At 35.5% G+C, this 20,416-nt stretch overlaps 1 protein-coding gene across 3 annotated transcripts in view; it reads left to right on the forward strand.

The window, feature by feature from the left end:
• The window catches only part of LOC114655881 (solute carrier organic anion transporter family member 1C1-like), a 107,539-nt gene that overhangs the window by 68,823 nt on the left and 18,300 nt on the right, over nt 1-20,416 (forward strand). For 2 of the 3 annotated variants that reach the window (XM_028807170.2, XM_051919629.1), the window contains 6 exons: nt 437-682; nt 7,388-7,552; nt 10,868-11,063; nt 12,205-12,370; nt 14,805-14,989; nt 15,172-15,236. In XM_028807170.2, the coding sequence (XP_028663003.1) occupies nt 437-682; nt 7,388-7,552; nt 10,868-11,063; nt 12,205-12,370; nt 14,805-14,989; nt 15,172-15,236 (1,023 nt within the window). The remainder of the gene's footprint in view (nt 1-436; nt 683-7,387; nt 7,553-10,867; nt 11,064-12,204; nt 12,371-14,804; nt 14,990-15,171; nt 15,237-20,416) is intronic. The other variant, XM_051919635.1, reaches the window with a different exon arrangement.

Raw genomic sequence — 20,416 nt, forward strand, 5'->3', positions numbered from 1 at the left:
CTAAAGAGGGAAAATTACATTTGCAGGCTGTCTAAGAATATCTGTTTGCAAGTAGTTTTATTTCTGTATTATCAAAGAACTTATCTGGGGAGGAATTTTGAAGAGAATGTAACCATTACCAAGATAGAGAGGAACACATACCTGAATAGTTAGAATAAGTGTTTGAAAAGGAATGACTCATTTTGTGCAAATGCAGAAAGCAAACATTATAAACAAGGAACATTTCAATCTGAAATGAATATACTATACACAGAAAAGAATATACTCATGTATCTTTAATATATATAAACATGCATATGTATTTACATAAGAAATAAGAGGCTAACAAAAAATCAGATCAATTAGCATTTGAGGAGAGGGAAGCAAAAGCTCCATGTTAACAACTTCCAGCAGAAAATAAATTAATATGGTCAGTTTACTATGTTACTTTTTCTAGACAGTGTTACAATAACTCCTGCAGACTCACGGTGGGTTGGTGCCTGGTGGCTTGGATATTTGATTGCTGGAATTATTTCTTTGTTGTCTGCGGTTCCATTCTGGTTCCTTCCAAAGTCTTTGCCAGACCCCAGAAAAAGAAGAAATTCAAAATCATCTCCTGAACAATCCAGATTTATTAAACAATCTGCAGCTGGTCATAAGTACATTGTGGAAGAGCCTGTAAGTTTCTCTGAAATGGCAAAAGGTAAATTACTTATGCATACATTTTTGATTTTTAGCTTTTCTCTTTTGCAATATTTCTATCCAGGACTGCAGTTTTATACAGGAGACGAGAGTATGATGGTATTCTTGATTAATATTTAAGGAAAGAATTTTAGTAAGAACTTTAGTGATCTTTATGGTAACTACAATTTTATAAGAAAAGGATGGCACTTGCTAATTTGATTTTTAAGTAATTATTGAAGAGAGAATGAGAAATCCAGTGAATGCAGTCATAGCAGAAGATGGAAGGAATACAAGGAGAATAATGTATATTGCCTTTTATATCAGTAAAGTTATTTATTATATCAAAATAAGTGTTATCTGATTTGGATAGTGTGGCCCAGTTTGGATAGTTGGGCCAATTTTCCTACCAGCGCTTTTACATTTTAAGCACATATAAATCCAAAGAAGAATACAGAGATAATACATCTTTTTGTATGTGAGATAAAATGCATTTCTTAAAAGCACAATGAGAAAATAACCAGTTTGCAAAACTAAGGTACAGAGGTTTCATAGGGATCCCACCTTACCCAGAATACTTTTAAATGCTAAATCTAATTTTTGCAAATTTATTATTACTGTATTAAAGAAAGAATATAAAATTAGAGTAAAACGCTGTTGTGGTAGGGTGATTTATGAATTAGATGCTTAAACTTGGAAGCAAGAATCCTAAAATATTTTTGAATTACAGATGTAATGAAAGTAAATGAGTGAATGTTAAATAAAAGTAATAAGGAACCGAGATTGAGAAATTAAATTGCAGTGACTACTTCATAGAACAACAGAAGAGAATCATAAGAAAACATAAATGAAGGCAGCTGGTAAGCCACACACAAATAAATCTATATATATAAAAACCAAATACCACTGACTCACTCATCACAAAATCTCCCAAACCATGAGGACTTAGGACTTGCAATTTGGAATGTAGGATTGTAGATTGTTAAGGAATAATGTTTGACGTTCTTGAGAAAGAGATCAGAGCTCCATGTGTTTTAGAGGGTAGCTGCTGATTGCCAGAGATATCACAGCCATGTACTTTTCTCCCCATGCGGGGAACGCTCTCCTGTCAGAACTGAACACGATCAGATATAGTGCCAATGTCTATTGATTTTTAAAGTTTGTCCTCTTTCATTACTATGTGGGTGTAGCCACGGGGTACAAATAGTGTATTAGTTACTTTAAGTTTCAGGAATACATTAGGAGAAAAAATGCTAGCAAACATGAAAGTGTCAGTGCCTCCAAAATGAAAAAATCAAGAAATAACTTAAAATTTGAGTGTTTACCATGAGAGTGCCTGATAATCAAACAGAGCTTTATAATGTGAATGTAGAGAAACCTAGATGTGTGAATTAATGATCTGAATCAATTATATCACTAAAGTTTTTGACAAGCAAATAAATGTAAGGCTGACTCTGGTGAATATATTCTCCATTGCAGTAGTCTAATCTAAGGTATTATATGACATTCTCAACTGAGCTCTACATTAAGTAGAGAGTTTTTTGCTTTAGCTATCTTCTGTATACATTTGTTATTGTATGTCACCAAAACATTTTCCTGCTTTCAAAACCAAATTTTAAATGCATAATTTTTCAGCTTTATTTATAGTTTTATGTATATCGTAATTTTCTGTTTCTAGACTGTCCACGGCACACTTGTTATATCTCTTTCTACTTGTTTGTGAAAAGTGGAACTAAAAGGCTCACATTCAGGCAGTGCTACCAATTGAAAGCAAGTAACACATTTACAAAGTAATATTGACAAAAATAAAAAAGATAATAATAGTAGTATTGACAATTATCATAATACATTATGGGAAAACACTTTTTTCTTGTAAAGGCATAATCAGCAAAATAGTTGAAATTTCTGAAGGGCAAGAAAAACCTTGCATATCTTTATTTTTGGATGTAATAACTTCTTTATATCATTTCTTCTGCATGATGCAAAGTGACAAAAACAAACAACAGCTGTTTCATATAAGACCTAACTGTTTCCCTGTGTGTACAACTGGAGTACAAAAATTCAGCATTTCATTGTCACAAAGCTAAGGTAATAATAGCAACTGGATATGGAAATTGTTTTAGAAATCTTTAGCTTGTACTACATTTTTAAAATACTTTATAAACCTTAACAAGGCAAAACACTATTTTTGTGGTGCTGTTAGAATGTAACTCATTTTATTTTATTACATTAAGGCCTTTTAATGTATACAATTAATATTTCCTTGCTATAGGAATTTTTCCAAATTAATCTGTATCAGGGCTGTCAAAGTTAGCATGCTAATGCATTTGGATAATTTTCAAAGGTATAATGAGTTATTTTTCCTTAATTGCATTTAACACATACATTGTCTGACACCCCTTCCTACCTAAGCCAATGGTCTTCAGATTGGGTTCATGGCCCAGAAAACATTATTAAAAAAAAATAATTTGAAATTTAAAGATTGTCTTTAAATTGATTAGTTTTTAATTAAACCAGTGCTTGAAATGGGTTGGTATGTACATGGCTAATGTATGCATACTAGTGTTTACTGGCATTTCTTACAATATAGGCCCAATTTTTTTTTGAGCTTGCTCACTTCAGTGCACGGGGCCCCAACTCCCCCAGTGTCCAAAAGTGTTTCTGTATATCAGCGCACTCATTTCACAATGGGAGACAAACATCTCAAGTGCGTACTCTCTTTCTCACCATCTCTACCTGCATGAGCAAGCTGCACAGCATGTCTCTCGCTCTCTCTCTCTCTCTCATTCTCTCAGGTGTGGTTCACCAGCTTTGCAAGATTTTAAATTTTGGTGAACTTGCTTTTTGTACCATTATTTTTAGAAATGTTTTAGAAATTGCCAGACTAAAGAAGAGTAAAATACAAGACGGAATTTAACAATTATTGATAATAAAATACACGTGTCTAACATATCATTTTTGGTATTAATAATGATAATCATAAATAATTATTCTTTACATTAATATCAGAAATCTATTGTTTCAGACAGAGTTGCCGGTGTTGGATAAGCTTCATTTTTCCTTTAAAAATAAATATAGTGATAGGCTGAAATTAGAAGCAGAACTATGCTGAAAGTTATCAAAACTGGAACCCCACATTGACAATACTGAGTATATAAAACATCAAGGTAACATTTTCCTCTTTTTTGACCTTTAGTTATATTTTGACAAGTTATTTTTCTGGTTCATTTAATCTGGATTCATATTAAAAAATATGAAAATTTTAGGTAAATTTTTATTCCTTATCAAACCATATTAAAGTTCTTACATTTAAAAATAATTAAAAAATATTTGATATGCATATGAAAAACTAAAAGACATACACAAGCACAAAAATCTCTTTAATCACTTGTTAAAATCCCCAAATGAAGTACTAGGGGCAGAGGTCAGTCAGTCAGTCATTATCCAACCCCCTATATCCTAACACAGGGTCACAGGGGTCTGCTGGAGCCAATCCCAGCCAACACAGGGCGTAAGGCAGGAACAAATCCCGGGTTGGGCGCCAGCCCACCGCAGCACCGGAGCAGACACTGGGAGAACATGCAAACTCCACGCAGGGAGGACCAGGGAAGCAAACCCAGGTCTCCTTACTGCGAGGCAGCAGCGCTACCAATGCACCACTGTGCCGCCCAGGGGCAGAGGTGAGAGTTATGACATCTCACTTTTAGTTGTGACCAGTAAGATTTCTGTACTTAACAATTTAAGACTGTAAGAAAATCGGTATACTTCAGAATATTTCAAATCCTAGAGATCCTTTTCAAGAAAAAAAGGTTGAAAACCCCTGGCCTAGAGATATTTCACATATAATCACATATGTGTCAGTAGCCTGATATAGCTAAGTATCCCAAAATGTAAAAAATGCTTTGACATACAGTATTTCTGATTGAAATTTGAAGGAGTTACAAAAAAAAGAAAATTGGCAGACTTGTTTTTTTTATTTGTCAATATTTGTCAATAATAATACTGTAGCAAATAGTCTATACTAACAAATGGCTGAGCACTGAAAAGGAATTGTAGAGGGGAATGACAATTTATGCAAATGAAGTGAAAAGAGTTAAGTTCAGTGAAGGTCAAAGAAGATGAGCTATAAAGCTCAAGAGTGTACCTTGGTCTGTTGTTGTGTGCATAGGTGTTGCTTGACTAGAAGCAAAAATGGAGGGAGATAAAAGTAGAACATGAAGTGGCCTCTATGGGTACATGCAGTACCCCCTATTCTGTCAGATTCTTTGACCAGGATGGCACAAGGTTGGTGTATTTGTCCCTCTTGGATTGTCGAGCATGCCTATCTACATATAGAGTCATGCACAGAGGACCATTTGGGACAGGCCATTTGGCTGTATGTCAGATTAACTGTATAACTCTTCGCCCTTTCACGGACAATAATGCTATATGTCACCAGGCTTTTGGTGGTGTAATTGAGTCAGATAGCAGATCAAACCTAAACCGTCTTCGCACCCCTTTCTGCAATATTGATAGATTAAAACAATATAATTTACATAATATTATCAAAATGACAGAGAGAAACAGACACAGTAGAAATAACAGTATTAAATGAATCTTATAAAACTGCACAAACATAAATAGCAGCAACTGGATCCATAAATGCACCCCCCCATACATCAACATATACAGTACGCAAATAACACAAAAAAACCTATGATGCACACACCCTACAAAGTCCAAGCAGTGCTGACACTTCTGATAATGATTCTGATAGTGATTCTATACAATATAGAGTTAAACAAGATAAAATGGAAAAGTCTAGAAATTAACAGAAAAGTATAACTAAATATAGTGTCTAGAGTAAAAGTAAACTACAGAATGTTTAAAAACAACAAGGAAAATTAGTATTAAGAAAGAATGAAACAGAAGATCTAATATTTCTTAAAATAGAAAGATATAGCATAGTGTTAAGGTGAAAGGAAAACGAAAACTACAAAAAACCTTGTTTGTAGTTTAAATATTTTAGTTTTGACATAGGCATGGCTCTGTTTTGGTGTACCTCACTGTTTATTTAAATATCTTGAATATAGAAGAAGTAGCAGTTTTGACACCGGAAAGGAAATTGAACATTGTTTAATGTTTAGTTTATGTAACCTTTGTCAATCAAAAAAGTTGTAATGACTGAATGCTTTTATTTTCTAACAGGCTAGATTTTGACACTAATATTTTTATCACCACCATATTTTATAGTATGGATGGCATTTCTAGAATGTTGTGGGTTTGTTTAGTTTAGTTAGGATATGCCTAATATTTTGAAAATAAATTAATTCTTTGAAGTCCAAATGTCATAAGTATCCAAATAAGTGATGTATGTACTGTTATTTCCATCCTCATTCTGCTAGAATATAATTCATTCAGAGTCACCATAGGTGATGGAATGGACTTGCTGGCTAGTGTGATGACCAGTTTGGGAGGGTGTTTTGCCCAGTAAAGACTACCACTTGTTCTCTATTTTTGCTGTTACTTCTGCTTTCGGGAATTTACAATTACTTGGAAAGTTCCTAAACTCTTCATCTGACTAATGATTTTCAGTTATATTATTCTATATTATAATTGAATGTTATAAGCTTATCCTGGTGTAATTTAATTTTAACTACAAAATGTATCAATGTTGTAATTTTTCCAGACTCACATTATGTATACTGTATTAACAAAGTAATGTAAAGTGCACATAGGTTGATTCCATTCTACAAATCATAGAATGTTTATACTTTTGTTCATATTGTAACACAATACAGTGTTGAAATGCCCAAGGGTGTGAATTGTTTTTAGTTACTATGTTTCCATTTCTTCCAAGAAATGTTTTTGTACCTATCAAAGACTTTTAGTAGCCAGCAGTATTTTGTGGCATTTAAAACCGTGCTTTGAAGGAGAAGGGTGAGTGATGGTGCTGAGGCTAGGGATCTGCTCTGGCAATTGGAAGGTTCCTGGTTCAAATCCTGTAAATGCCAGAAGAGACTCTACTCCATTGGGCCATTGAGCAAAGCCGTTAACCTACAATTGCTTCATCCTGGGTATGACGTTAACCTGCATCCAGTCCAGCAAGCAGGTCTTCCAACTTGCAGGGAAAATTCGGAGGTTAATGTCAGAATTGGCACTCCAGCCACTGTAAAAAAACCACACACTGTTCCAGTGTGGTGCTGAGGTGTCACCCGGTGCATGACTGCACTTGGGTCCCAATTTGGGTGGCTCGTTGCAAACTCCTCCTTTGATGAAGTCTATTTATATATTGAGAGTAGCCATACATGGGTTGATTAACTGTGATTAATTGGAAAAGAATTTTACACAAAAGAAAATTAACACCATAAAAGTCATTATTGTCGCACAATAATTGGTAGCATGCTTAAGTAGTTTAAGGTGCAAATACTAAAACTTGCTAATTTCTATGTTTAGTTAATGTAAGCTAAGCACCTGTATAACCTTATGTTGCACAAAATTTAGTTGGGAGCTGTTACATGCGTTTTTTTAATTACCTTGTGAAAGTATAGCATTCATTTTTGAAAATATTTGTATTTTGCAGTTACATTGGTAATGGAAACCTGCAGTAACTTCCACTGTATAAGTAAATCTGATTTATTATGCCATGGAATTTAGAGAGTCAAAATTCAATATTTTTAGCACTAAGTGTGTAAGTACTTTTACTGCATTGTATCTAAAGTTGGTGTTGGACTTTTTTTTCCTCCAGATTTCATTCCCTCGCTGAAAGGACTCCTTGGGAACCCTATATATTTCTTGTACCTCTGTATAACAATTGTACAGTTTAACTCTCTGATTGGCATGGTAACATATAAGCCTAAATACATTGAACAGCACTATGGCCAGTCTACCTCCAAGGCCAACTTCATTATTGGTATGTGTGTAATGCATGTTTGAAATATCGTTATTGTTTTGCCCAGTTAAATAATCTAGTAATAGTAATCTAGTTCAGAGTCATTCACATTAAATATGATTTGATTAGCCCATTTTACATGCAGTGTGTAACCATGGAAATTAACAGGTCATCCTTCTCATTAATATACATACTTTGATTTGCTTGCTCACACATAAAAGAAACCAGGCAGTTTCCTCGGTCAACAATAGTCACACATAAAACTTTACGCTAGGTGAGGGGAAGAGAAATTCTGAAAGTGTCTTGTCTAAAGAGAATATGTCAGTGACCAGAAATGGGGCAGTGTTAATTCTGTTATTTTAAAATATTATTTTGCACTATTCCCTCAAGTTACAAAAACACACTGGAGAAAGGCATGTCTGACTAGGTTCAAACTTTATTTGGATTTAATAGGAACAAAATTCCAGTACTATTGAATCTGGATGTGTATAAGAAGAATAAACAGAAAAAAATCCACATATCAGGTATAGGTTGATTAAGTTCATGCTATAGGCCTAATAAGTCTTTAGTAGGAAGCTGCACCACAGACCTACTTGGAAGCAGGGACACTTTCATTTTTAAGAAAAATTAAATATATGCTATATTTTTTTCCAACAGTTCTTAACAAGGTTCCTTCAGTTAAATTCTGCTAAGATGGAAAGGATGAGCTGAAAATACTTTAGATTTAAATTTTGAAAAGCAGAAGTTATTACTTCAGAGTTTATTAAAGTTCTGTTGAATACAAACAGGTTCGGATGGGCAAAGATTTTTGAACTGCCATGGTAGTATCTCACTTTGACCTTATGCATACTAAACTGAGCCTTGTCTGGCCTGAAGTTTGTACAGTCTGCAGGGCACACTTTTTTGCCAAAATAACCAATTAGCTGAGGGTCATCACATTGACCTCACTGTAGTGTTACTAGGTCTATGTAAGTTCAACATCCTTAGCATGAACCAGCCTTGCAGAGTTGATTCTCAGTTTATTCAAGGAAGCATAAGAGAAAAATGTAGTGGGAACCAAAAAAGAACCAGACTTAGCCTATTTCTGTTTAGTTCCTTATTGCTAGTAGAAAAATGTCATTAGAAAGTGGTGATCTCAGTTGGACCTGCTGTTTTATAACAGTGTGTAATTAGCTATGTATAGAAAGTGCATGTGAGCAACTATAAAGAAATGAAAACAGCTAGATTCTTGAAGTCTCATGTAAACTAAATGTTCAGAAAATAAAGTGCTCATGTACAAAGAAAAATATCAAAATGTTCACTTATCTGAACAAATGCATGTGATTACTAAATAACATGGAAGTTTCTTTGCATCCTGTACTTATTCTATACTTCTATAGAAAGGTTTTAGAATTTTTAAAATAAGTTTATGGATCTTCTGTACTCCTAATAAACTCCCTGTTTGTCAGAGAGTAAATTTGTAAGTAGTCTTAAGAGTATTCTTTTATCAAAGGATGGATTCAGATTAATGAGAGTGCTGGAGAACATTTAGACATAGTTAAACTGAAAAAAGCAGGAGGTAATATAAAATCTTGTACAAAGTTATGGTTAAGCAAATAATTTAAACTTAAATGGGGAAAAAGCACCAGCAAAAGCATAGGAAATAACAGCAAGGTAAAAACAAACTATAAAAACAGGAAATACTGTAGCATGTAACAGGCTCAAAGCACACTCAACAAACTCAATGACCATTTACTGTGGTTAAATCTAGAGAATATAAGTAAACATTGCTTCTGATAATGGAAATCATTTGCATTTTACAGGCTGTGTGTGAGGTTTGGCAAAATCCAGAAAGCAAGTAGTAGCAGTGCAGGACTAAGCAGTGCATCTTTTTTTGAGTTGAGCCATTTTGAGGAGGTGGTACAGAAGTAAGAACTGCTATTTTATTATGTAAACTCAACAAACTAATTCAATAATGCCTAAAAGTGCAGTCAATTGCATTACCTTTTGACATTGTGCAAACTTTGGAGAATTGAGGCTTTCCTCATACCATGTGAATAATTTAGCAGTGAAAGTGGCCTTCTGTATGTTTAGTATTATATTATTGCATTTCATATTTTAGCAGGCATAGGAGGAGATTAAAGAGACATCCACACAAAGGTTACATTTTTGTTAAATATTTTACATAAAACACAGCAAAGCTTGAACTGTTTCATTGTTCCTGAAACCAATTATAAATTATCTAGGAAAATTTACGGCATGCATACAGCTTCTGAGAATTGGTTACATTTCATTTTTTCAATTACAGCACAGTCTTGTGAAGTGGCTTACTCATGGTCATATAGTGCCAGTAGCAGGATTTGAACCCACAGCCTCAGAGTCTGAAATCCTAGATCTAAAACCTTAACTTCTTCACCATACTGCCTGTCAGTAATACTAGTACATTGTAAAAAAATCTACAAACATAGTACAGAAAAACACTTAGCTAGTTATGTAGTACTTTTGATACTTCTGATATACCAGATTAACCGATGGCACTATAACTGAGGCCCACTGTCTTATGAAATTTCTCGGTGAAGCCAGGTAACACAGCTAGTACAGTATATTTTTTATGCTAAATGAGTGCTCTAATTAAATTGATACCATAACCATTCCATTTTTTAAAATCACACAAATTTTTATTCATTTCCTGTGGTAGTGCTAGAAATATAAGGCTTCTTAAACAATAATAAAGCATGTAGAGCAGCTCGATGTCCATTTTCTTTTAAAAGCTATATTTTAGTTTCTTCTCTTTGTAGACTTAGTCCCACTTGAGGCATATAAATCACCATTCAAAGGGTGCCTTTGGCTGCTGCCAGATACCAAGTGCCTAAACTCCTTCTGGAAGCTACTTTTGTAGGTCATTTCTGGGTCATGTGGACAGAACTGCTGGTCTAAGAATAATCCTCTACAGACATCATGGGTTGTCTTTCCGCCAAATGTGACGTCTACTTACTTGGCCTTGGCCTAATCACACTGAATTTGTGTCTTTCCTGAGGAAAAGAGATATCTCACACTGTGAGGCAAATGGAGCTCCTCATTCCAGCCCTTGGTCCTTGTTTGTGCCCCACACCAGACATCACCGTGACAGTATATATTACAATTCACAATCCAGTTATTATTCAAAATTGAGGATACTTAGAATAAATTTGGAATCGTTAAAAGTATTTTTTTTTATTTTACAGTTGTGTGAAATCTGGAAAAATAAAAAATTAACATTTTACTGTAAATTATTATTTGGAAAGTATATTTGCATTGAGGTAAATTTTCACTTTTTAAATGTCATTTTTAAAACTTTTTTTTCTACTTAATTTTCAGGAGCTATTAATATTCCTGCTGTTGCCTTGGGAATATTCTCAGGTGGGGTTGTAATGAAAAAACTGAAATTAAATGTGATAGGAGCCGCAAGATTTGCACTTGGTACCTCTGTGCTGGGTTTTGTCATATCACTTACCTTTTTTGCAATGGGATGTGAAAACTCCAAAGTGGCAGGATTAACCATTTCATATGAAGGGTATGCAATTTATACTGTGCAATTACAGTATTTAAAAAATGAGATGGCTTTTTATCTGTGCTGAATCATAGTAGTTAAGGGCATTCCCTCATTTTAATGTTTAAGGGAAATACAGCCTGTTCATATAATTTGTGTGATTGCCGGATTGCAGGCAAAACAAAAGACTAAAATTTAGTCATGTACCTATACTACTAAAATAATATCATCTGCATAAGCTCCTGATATTGAAAAACAGAAGAGGAGCAGTTACAACACTGGAAGACTATGGGCAATTTCTTTAGAGATATCCTATTTTTGTGTTGTCTAAAGTGAAATACTAAGTTTTTTTTTTTGTTTTTTTTTAACATCATCTACTATTATTGCTTCTATAAAGCACTTAGACACCACTGAGGCACAATAGATGTTTTGTTTGTAGCTCTCTCATGAGGATGGTAAATGTTTCAAACATGTATAGCATGTTTTGTGCCTTGCTGACTTTGCATAGTGTTAGAAGCATAGCAATTGTCAATTGCATTTTGAACTTGGGCTCTTCCCCTACCACTTCGTTTTACGTGAAATGCCCTAACCCCTTCTATCTGTATCTGTTACTGAACAACACTAATGGAATTGCAGTGACATGATGGAAGCAAAATAAAAAAGGGAACTGGGCTTTAGCACTTAACTGAGGTATTGTGCATTGAGACTTTTTTCATAAACCTTTAGTTGAATTCACTTGGTGTATAATGATTTTGTGTTTTTAACTTTTTTATCCATCTTTAAGATACTCTTCTTGATTCATCTTCCTAGATACCCTTGCCTGGCTCTGTTGCCAGACATGTACTTTCACCACCTGCCTATTTTTGGATTATGGCATAAAATGAAATATATATTTGTACTCCATATCTCCTTGTCATGACTCCTGTCCTGCTTTGGCTTTTAGAGGATATCCAGGCTTTGCTCTGCTGTGCGCTTTCATGGCTTGGTTATCTCTCCATGGGAAGTAATGTAGGGAGAATGTAAGAAGCATTGTTGTGAAGAAAGATTTATATGGCGTAATGCATCACAGTTTATTTATACCACCCTGACCTCATAAAGGTTCAGATTGCAAGATACAAGTGTCTACCTAGGTACCAAATTCACATATTTTTGTATGTCATTGCAGCATCAAGCATATCTCCTATTTTGAAAAAACATTGTCAGCAGGTTGCAATTCTGACTGCTTCTGTTCTGTGAAACACTGGGATCCAGTTTGTGGAAGTAATGGAATAACTTATATTTCACCATGTCTTGCTGGGTGCAAAACATCAAGAGGTTCTGGAAAAAGCACTGTAAGAGCATTTTGTATTTGTTTTGGATTTTGAATAAGTAGACAATTTCTGTACATGTACAGCAGGTTAATACACAATTTTTCCTTGCATGTTGAAGATGCATGTGTATATATGTAAATAAAAGTCCAAGCATTCCATCAGTTCACGTAACTATAGGCTTACAGATACAGCCTTTATTTTTTTTGTATAAAATAGATAGGACTTATCAAACTACTCATAGGAAACACCATGGTAAAACACTTCACAAGGCACATGATTTTAGACGACATAAAATTACACACAACTTTGCATTTAACATAGCATGTATTTAACATTTTCAGTTATAATGATCCATCAGCTATTAGATTTGTCAGGCCTATTAATTTTTTCTCTTTTCTTTCACCTATGCTTCTTTCAAAGTACCCTTATTCTCAAAACGTAGTATGCCAGTTGTAACTCTTTCATAATGTAATTCACAGGTCCCAGGTTAGCAAAGTCACAGCCACATTAATGCACTCAGCATTACCTTTGATAATGAATACAGTATATATTTTTAAATCTATTCTCATTTAAGAAATTAAGTTACATTTTTAGAGCAAACTACTGTATTTTCGTGTTATTTTGTATGATGATAGTACTGATTCATAGTTAGAATAGTTAGGATTTGCAACTTCAGAGTGAATTTGCTGTCAAAAAGAACATCTAAACAAAAAATAAATATCTTCAGAATGTTTTCTGAAGACTACATAACTTGATTCAAAAAATGTGCTTAATTCAAAACTCTCAAAATGCTTCCTGTTTGGTGTTAAATTTTGACAGCATATTTTTACGGTTTAGAGTGGAACTTTTAAATCTGACATGGAAGGTAAACTATGAAACTACTGTATGTGTATCTATTTTGTGGAGGACGTCCTTGTGTCTACTGTATTAACTGCAGTAGTATTAGGACTACAGAAAAATAAAAGATAAAAGATCTTGGTTTAATATATATCTTCCTAAGTAATTGGGACAATAACTATCCATCGTTTTCCATTTTATCTATTAAATGGTCATGGGGAGTAGGGGGTTATCCTGTGATCATTAGGTGCAAGGCATGAACTGGGATAAATGGATCCCATTTGTAAATGGGAATTGTAATAGGTTTATTTGCTTATTAAAGTTAGGACTAGCAGCAGATGATGCAATTTAGTTTATATACAACAATTTCTCTAATCTGGAACATTCGCCTGTATTTATTTTTTGTTTTAAAATCACTTCTAACATGCAGGAAAAGATGTGTTAATTTTGCATTTACACATTAGAAAGCTATTTTTTCATTGTATATTAGGTATATGTACAGATCAGAACAAGTTGCTTTAGAGTGTGATAATGGTTTTGCAGACAAAACAGTTTCGCATCTAGGATAAAGAAAAAAGCATACACAGACACAGACATGTATCAGGAAGAAAGAAAATGGTGATTCAGAAAGATAGTAATTGCTTCCCTAGTGTGCTATGGTGTGCCGAGTGTCCTGCCCAGTAGATGAGAAAAAATGTTAAGAGACTTCCTGATCAGAGTTCTTGCTGTTCCTATCAGAAAACAGTCTCTGTCCTAGACTGAGATGTTAGTAACTGGGATGAAGCTTTAAAAGAGCAGTCATTGAGGTGTAACTGTTATATATTAACTGAAAGTTAGGGGGTACCTTTCTTATTTTTCCTTGGTAACTTATGGGAAACTAAAAGGTGCTTCCATAAAGATTTAGTGTTAGGATTTTTTGTTTGCTACTTTGACCGTGATTTTTTTTTTATTTCTGTGTCTCTCATTCATGCCTGAGCCCCATTTACAATATCTCCGTGTTTTTTCACTTTGCTTCCATCTCCTGGTCACTTTTTGTTTTAAATAAACTGGTTGTTCTGAGCCAATCATAATACCAGAGCCCATGAGTGGAATCTTTTGCTTGATATCTCTATAGACAAAGCATGGTCATCCTTGACCTTGGAAGTGATTCAATGAGTTAGCTTTATAGTAACCTTGAGACTTAGATTTAAAGTACCTTAAGAGTGAACACTCACTGAGTCTAGAGAAAGGGATGTGAATGCAGAGCTGCCAGACACTGTCTTTGCACACTTTTAAAGAAAAAAGCATGAAAAGATTGAAAAAAATAAGTTTAATTATTATTTATAAAATCACAACCTGTGAGTGCTGCTGCAAGTTACAGAATTATCAGAGCAGCAGCTATTATTAAAAAGCATTCTAAGGGCTTTTGGATAAAAGTAACTTAGAGAAAGTGCTACACTGCCATTTTGTTTAATTAACTAATTATGTTGAATGTTTGGCCTTCTTGGCATAATTTTGAGTTAAAGATGTGCTGTGCCATTTTTATGATGAAATTTGTTGTTTTGTGTTGTAATAATGTTGGTTACATTAGCATAATTTAAAATGTCACTCTAATAACTCAAGTTTCCCTTCTTTCCAGGTGTTTGATAACTGCCAATGCTTGGAATTAGATGGCTTTTCAGGTGGAAATATTTCAGCAGTACTCGGAGAGTGTCAGAAGAGAGAGGACTGTGATAAAATATTTCCTTATTTCCTAGCTTTATCAGTCATCAGTTCTTTCGTCATATCTTTAGGTGGCACACCAGGATACATACTGCTTATTAGGTAGTAACACTAGTCCTATTTCACCTTTTAAGAAATACAATAATATACACTAAAACATAATACATTTTGAATTATAATTAAGCAGTAATTTGTAAAGGACTAATTATGATAAATTAAGAATTTAAATATTGGCTAATATTACACTTTTTTGAATATACATGTATCTAATATTCACTTTTCAGATGTATCAAACCGGAATTGAAATCTCTGGCTTTGGGTTTTCACACATTAATTACAAGAACACTAGGTGAGTTCTCTAATATTATTTCCAATATTACTGGTGTAGGGGTTGGTGCTGCAAATGTTTCCACAAAAAGTGTTAGCAAAGCTGCAGGCTAATTGCACTAAGCTATTTTAAAGTCTCTTTTGTAAAATGATAATTTAACAGAGACCTTACTTAATCGGTCTTATCTTCTGTTTGGTCTTTCAATGTGATTTGTAAAATCAAAGCAAACTTGACTTCAGTAAAAAATGTTCCTTCCCTGTCACTAAATTTTAAAAAATTTTTGTAAGCTACTGTACTGTACAGTACTGTTAGCCAACAGGGTGCTGGGGGAAACTGGGGGAAGTGTGACAGTTGTAAGGTCTGCAGTAGAAGTGACAGATGCATTCAAGATGGAGGTGGGATTACATCGGGGATCGGCTTTGAGTCCATTCTTATGAGCAAAGGTAATGGAGAGGTTGACAGACGAGATTAGACAGGAGTCCCCATGGACTATGATGTTTGCTGATGACATTGTGATCTGTAGCAATAGTAGAGAGCAGGTTGAGGAGATCCTGGAGCGGTTGAGATATGCTCAAGGAAGCAATGAAGGTCAGTACGACCAAGACAGAATACATGTTAATGAATGAGAGGGACTGTCAGAGTAATGGTGAGGATGCAGGGAGTAGAGTTGGTGAAGGTGGATGAGTTTAAATTCTTGGGATCAACAGTACAGAGTAATAGGGAGTGTGGAAAAGATTTGAAGAAGAAAGTACAGGCAGGGTGGAGTAGGTGGCGAGTAGTGTCAGGACTAATTTGTGACAGATGGGTACCAGCAAGAGTGAAAGGGAAAGCCTACAAGATGGTACTGAGACCAGCTATATTATATGCATTGGAGACAGTGGCACTAACAAAAAGACAGGAGACAGAGCTGGAGGTGGCAGAGTTAAAGATTTTAAGATTTGCATTGGGGGTGACTAGGATGGACAGGTTTAGAAATAAGTTCATTAAAGGGTCAGCTCAGGTTGGATTGTTTGAAGACAAAGTCAGAGAGGAGAGATTGCGTTGGCCTGGACATGTGCAAAAGAGAGATGCTGGGTATATTGGGAGAAGGATGTTGAGGATAGAGTTGCCAAGCAAGAGGAAAAGAAGAAGGCCTAAGAGGATGTTTATGGATGTGGTGAGAGAGGACATACAGGTGGAGGGTGTGACAGAACTGCTGTGGCAGCCCCTAACGGGAGCAGCCAAAAGACAGGGAAGAACACTGTCATCCTATTGGACAAAATAAAAGTTTGCCAATTACACAAAGTGGGAAAAAGTCCATATTTAAATGATGTTTAATAGATTACCATCTTTGGGGAAAGGCCAATTCCATTTTTAACATAGTGTAAGACAGAATCACCATAATTTTGAAATTGTCTTGTACCCAGTTCAATTCAGCATAGTGCAGTGTCATTGTTTCTGGAACATTTTTAATAATAAAGGTATTACTCTCTTAGACAAGTTTCCGTGTCTGCTCCAATGCAGCAATTCCTAGAGAAAAAAAACAAGAGAACAAACTCAAATGTTTTGAGCATGGCAGATAGTTACACTTCTTTGGATAGCTTCTGCTTAAGAAAGGAAAGTAATTTATGTTAAATTTGGTCTTGCTCTTAAGTTAACAGACAGCCTATGTCAGAAGTCAGATTACGCCTTATGTATAAGTTTAAGACAACTGCTGTGTCAGTTTTATATGATCACCTAATTTAAAGTATAGTCAGGTAAAACTACTAACGCAAGCTAAACAGCATAATATTTAACAGCTGTAGTTGTAGTAGCTGAATACAATCTTTCCTCACTATCAGTTGTGCAAACCACAGTACATTTTAAATTTAAAATCTCAAGAACACACCCATTGGAGTGCTTAGTCACATAATCAGAATGGTACATTCCTTCCAATTTGGTGTTCAAATATTGAGACACAAGACAAAATACATTTGTTAAAGTAGTAAAATAGATTTTACTTAAAGTGACAATCAGTAAATGTAATAGAGAAATTGCAATATTTCATGAGCCAAGCCATACCCTAACTCCTTTTAGGAAGCTATGCTAAAAGAAAGACACAGTGAACCCTGAACTGATGAGGAAGAGTATGTGCATCTTCACTCCAAACACACTAGAAGGGAGAAAAAATAGCAGTTACACAGGTATTTCTGCTATATAGTTCACATAACTGTGGCATCAAAAGCTTTGAGTTTTCACAATAGCATAAACATTAGTAGACAGGGGTCAGATATTTATAGATCCGTAAATAAGTTTTAAATTTGTCCAGAGCCACACCTTAGTGTGTCCTAAATATGCCTAGCCTATACCTGTTTATCCATCCATCCATTTTCCAACCCGCTGAATCCGAACACAGGGTCACGGGGGTCTGCTGGACCCAATCTCAGCCAACACAGGGCACAAGGCAGGAACCAATCCCAGGCAGGGTGCCAACCCACTGCAGGACACACACAAACACACCCACACACCAAGCACACACTAGGGCCAATATAGAATTTATTTCCCTGCTTCATGGCATCCTCATCAATGCCTTTGTATGCAGATGGTAAAATATATTGTATGGACTGTTTAAAAAATTGTGACCAAAAAATTGTGACGGAATTGTGCATTAACATGACATGACATGTATATTTAATCAAGTTAATTTCTAATTATTTTAAATGTTCTGCCTAATTTCTAGTGATGTCTTAGACCAGTGGATGGTGTGTGGTGATATTAACAGTGCAATCCTTTATATGTTCAGAATAATAATTTGTTCCTTATCTTATGTGCTCCTTAACTGAGACAAGTTTAACTACTCCCTTCTTTTTTGTGCATTTTCTGTTATGTTGTGTTGTGTTGTATTTCTGTTTATCTTATTTAGGTATTGTAGAGGAAATTGCCTCAGGGATCCAAGATCTGTGATTTTTGGAGCTTTATAAACCTGGTCAGGTTATCCTTATCAAAATTTTTCCAAAGAAATGACTATATAAGTAATAAACTCCACTTTCAGAATAGTTACACCAAAGACTGTGAGGACTTCACATGGTGGGGATGGTCAAGAAGATGGTCACCTTCAGTCCATAGAAGCAGGGAAAATCTTGTGAGTTTGTCCCCTGCAAGGCAAGAGATATTATCCAGGTGCAATGACTCTAAGATGCAAGGCACATGCAAATAAAATTCTGCTGTAATATCCCATTTTTGTGGGAATGGCTTTTGTAGTCCTAATTGAGTAGTAGGCAGCTGTGCAGAGCTTGTGTTAGAGTTTGGAAAGTGCTACCTAGAAATAGGCTTTCTCTTCTCTGCTGTTTTAACAGCCATTTTAAAAGTTCACAGAGGTTGGCCCGTTGCCCTGACTCAACTCAGTGACTCAAAACACTGACTCTGGTACAAAACTTATTGCTCTGGAACTTCTATTCAGAAGACACTGAAGTTTAGGCAGCTGGAGGTTTTGTGGGTACCTGAGTGGAATGTCTTAGTGAAACTTTAGATTGCAGATAGATGCAAATATCTACAGACCTTGTAGTTCTGTTGAGTAACTTAGAAGCTCATGTGGGAAATAATGCATTTGCTAGAAGTAGTGTAATAGAGGACAATAACTTGTATGCAATTAACTGTTTTTGGATTTCTTGCTAGTTATGGATTATCAAAAGCATATACCACTTCTAAACACAGTGTTGTACATATACTGTATATAGCTGTACTAGTGTAGCGGTGCTACATGGAGGGGAACGTCTAAATGTGTTTTTTGTCAAGTTGTGTGTTTCGTAGCGTTGTCTTGTTTATGTAGTATTTGGTGTGTCTGTGTAAATGTCGTTCCCTGGAACCAAAGGGAGAAGGAGAATGCTACAGGACCATAACCCCTCAAGGTAATTTTCCTGCCCCCAATCAAGTCCATCCGGGTTATTCCCTACTTAAACGTAAGGAGGGAGAGAAGAAAAGGAGATAGAGGGGAAAAGGAAGAAAACCAGAACACAACAAGAGACAGAGAAACGCTGATCCGGGTCGTCATGTGCCTTTCCACAGCTTGCTGTTTCAGTGCTGGGAAATGTAACGATATCTCCATTCTCACAAAACACAGAAATATCAGGACATGCCGAGGACAATATTGTGAGACCGTTTTTTTTTTAATTTCAAGTAAACAGCAGAATATCATAAATAGTGTGGCAATAAATATACAGTGCAAACCCTCCCTTGACCCTACACTGAACATAAAACAGATATGACGCACAAGAAACACCTAACACACATAAAGTCCATGGAATTTTCCAGAGGATGATTAATGGAAATGACCTTGAACCTGTTAGAAACTGTCCAGCAGTAATGGTAATATGGAAGTACTTCATCGTTTGCTCCTTTCCCGAAATTAATAAAGAAACGGTCTCACCATTTGGTCCTTGGCGTGTCTTGATATTTCTGAAACCCGGGGTTTTGTGAGAATGGTGATAATGTTACAGGTCTGGCATTGAGAGAAACAAGCTGTGGAAAGGTACGTGATGCGTTTCAGTGTTGTGTTCTGATTTTCCTCCTTTTCCTCCTTTCTCTCCCTTTCTTCTCTCTCTCCTCAAGTTTAAGTAAGGAATAACCTGGACGGACTAGATGGGTGGGGACAGGAAAATTACCTTGAGGGGGTCACAGTCCTGCAGCATTCTCCTTCCCCCTTTGGTTCCAGGTGACAACATTTATACAGACACACCATAGACTATATAAACGGGACAACGCTACGAAAGACATGACTCAGCACAAAACACATTAAGACGTCCCCCTTCATGTAGCACTGCTATACTGGAATCCTAGGGAAAGGTGACAGCGACTGAATTTGTGTCTTCTGATTTCAGGGATTGAATTTATGTCATCTGTGATTTTAGTCTAAGTATTTTCTTCTTAATTGGTTAAGGAAATGTGCTATACTGCCATCTGGCGTTATAAGAAAAAGGAAAGAAAGAAATGGTATCAGTGTAATTTTTCATTTTAAATCTTTCTAATGTCTGCGGTGGGCTGGCACCCTGCCCGGGATTGGTTCCTGCCTTGTGCCCTGTGTTGGTTGGATTGGCTCCAGCAGACCCCCGTGACCCTATGTTCGGATTCAGCGGGTTGGAAAATGGATGGATGGATGGATCTTTCTAATGTTTGAAGTGAAAGCAATAAATGTAAATATGAAGTTCTTAATTGTCAATGCTATCATTAAAAGTGAAAGCAAAAAT

Source organism: Erpetoichthys calabaricus, chromosome 1 (genome assembly GCF_900747795.2).
Source record: "Erpetoichthys calabaricus chromosome 1, fErpCal1.3, whole genome shotgun sequence".
Taxonomy (NCBI): domain Eukaryota; kingdom Metazoa; phylum Chordata; class Cladistia; order Polypteriformes; family Polypteridae; genus Erpetoichthys; species Erpetoichthys calabaricus.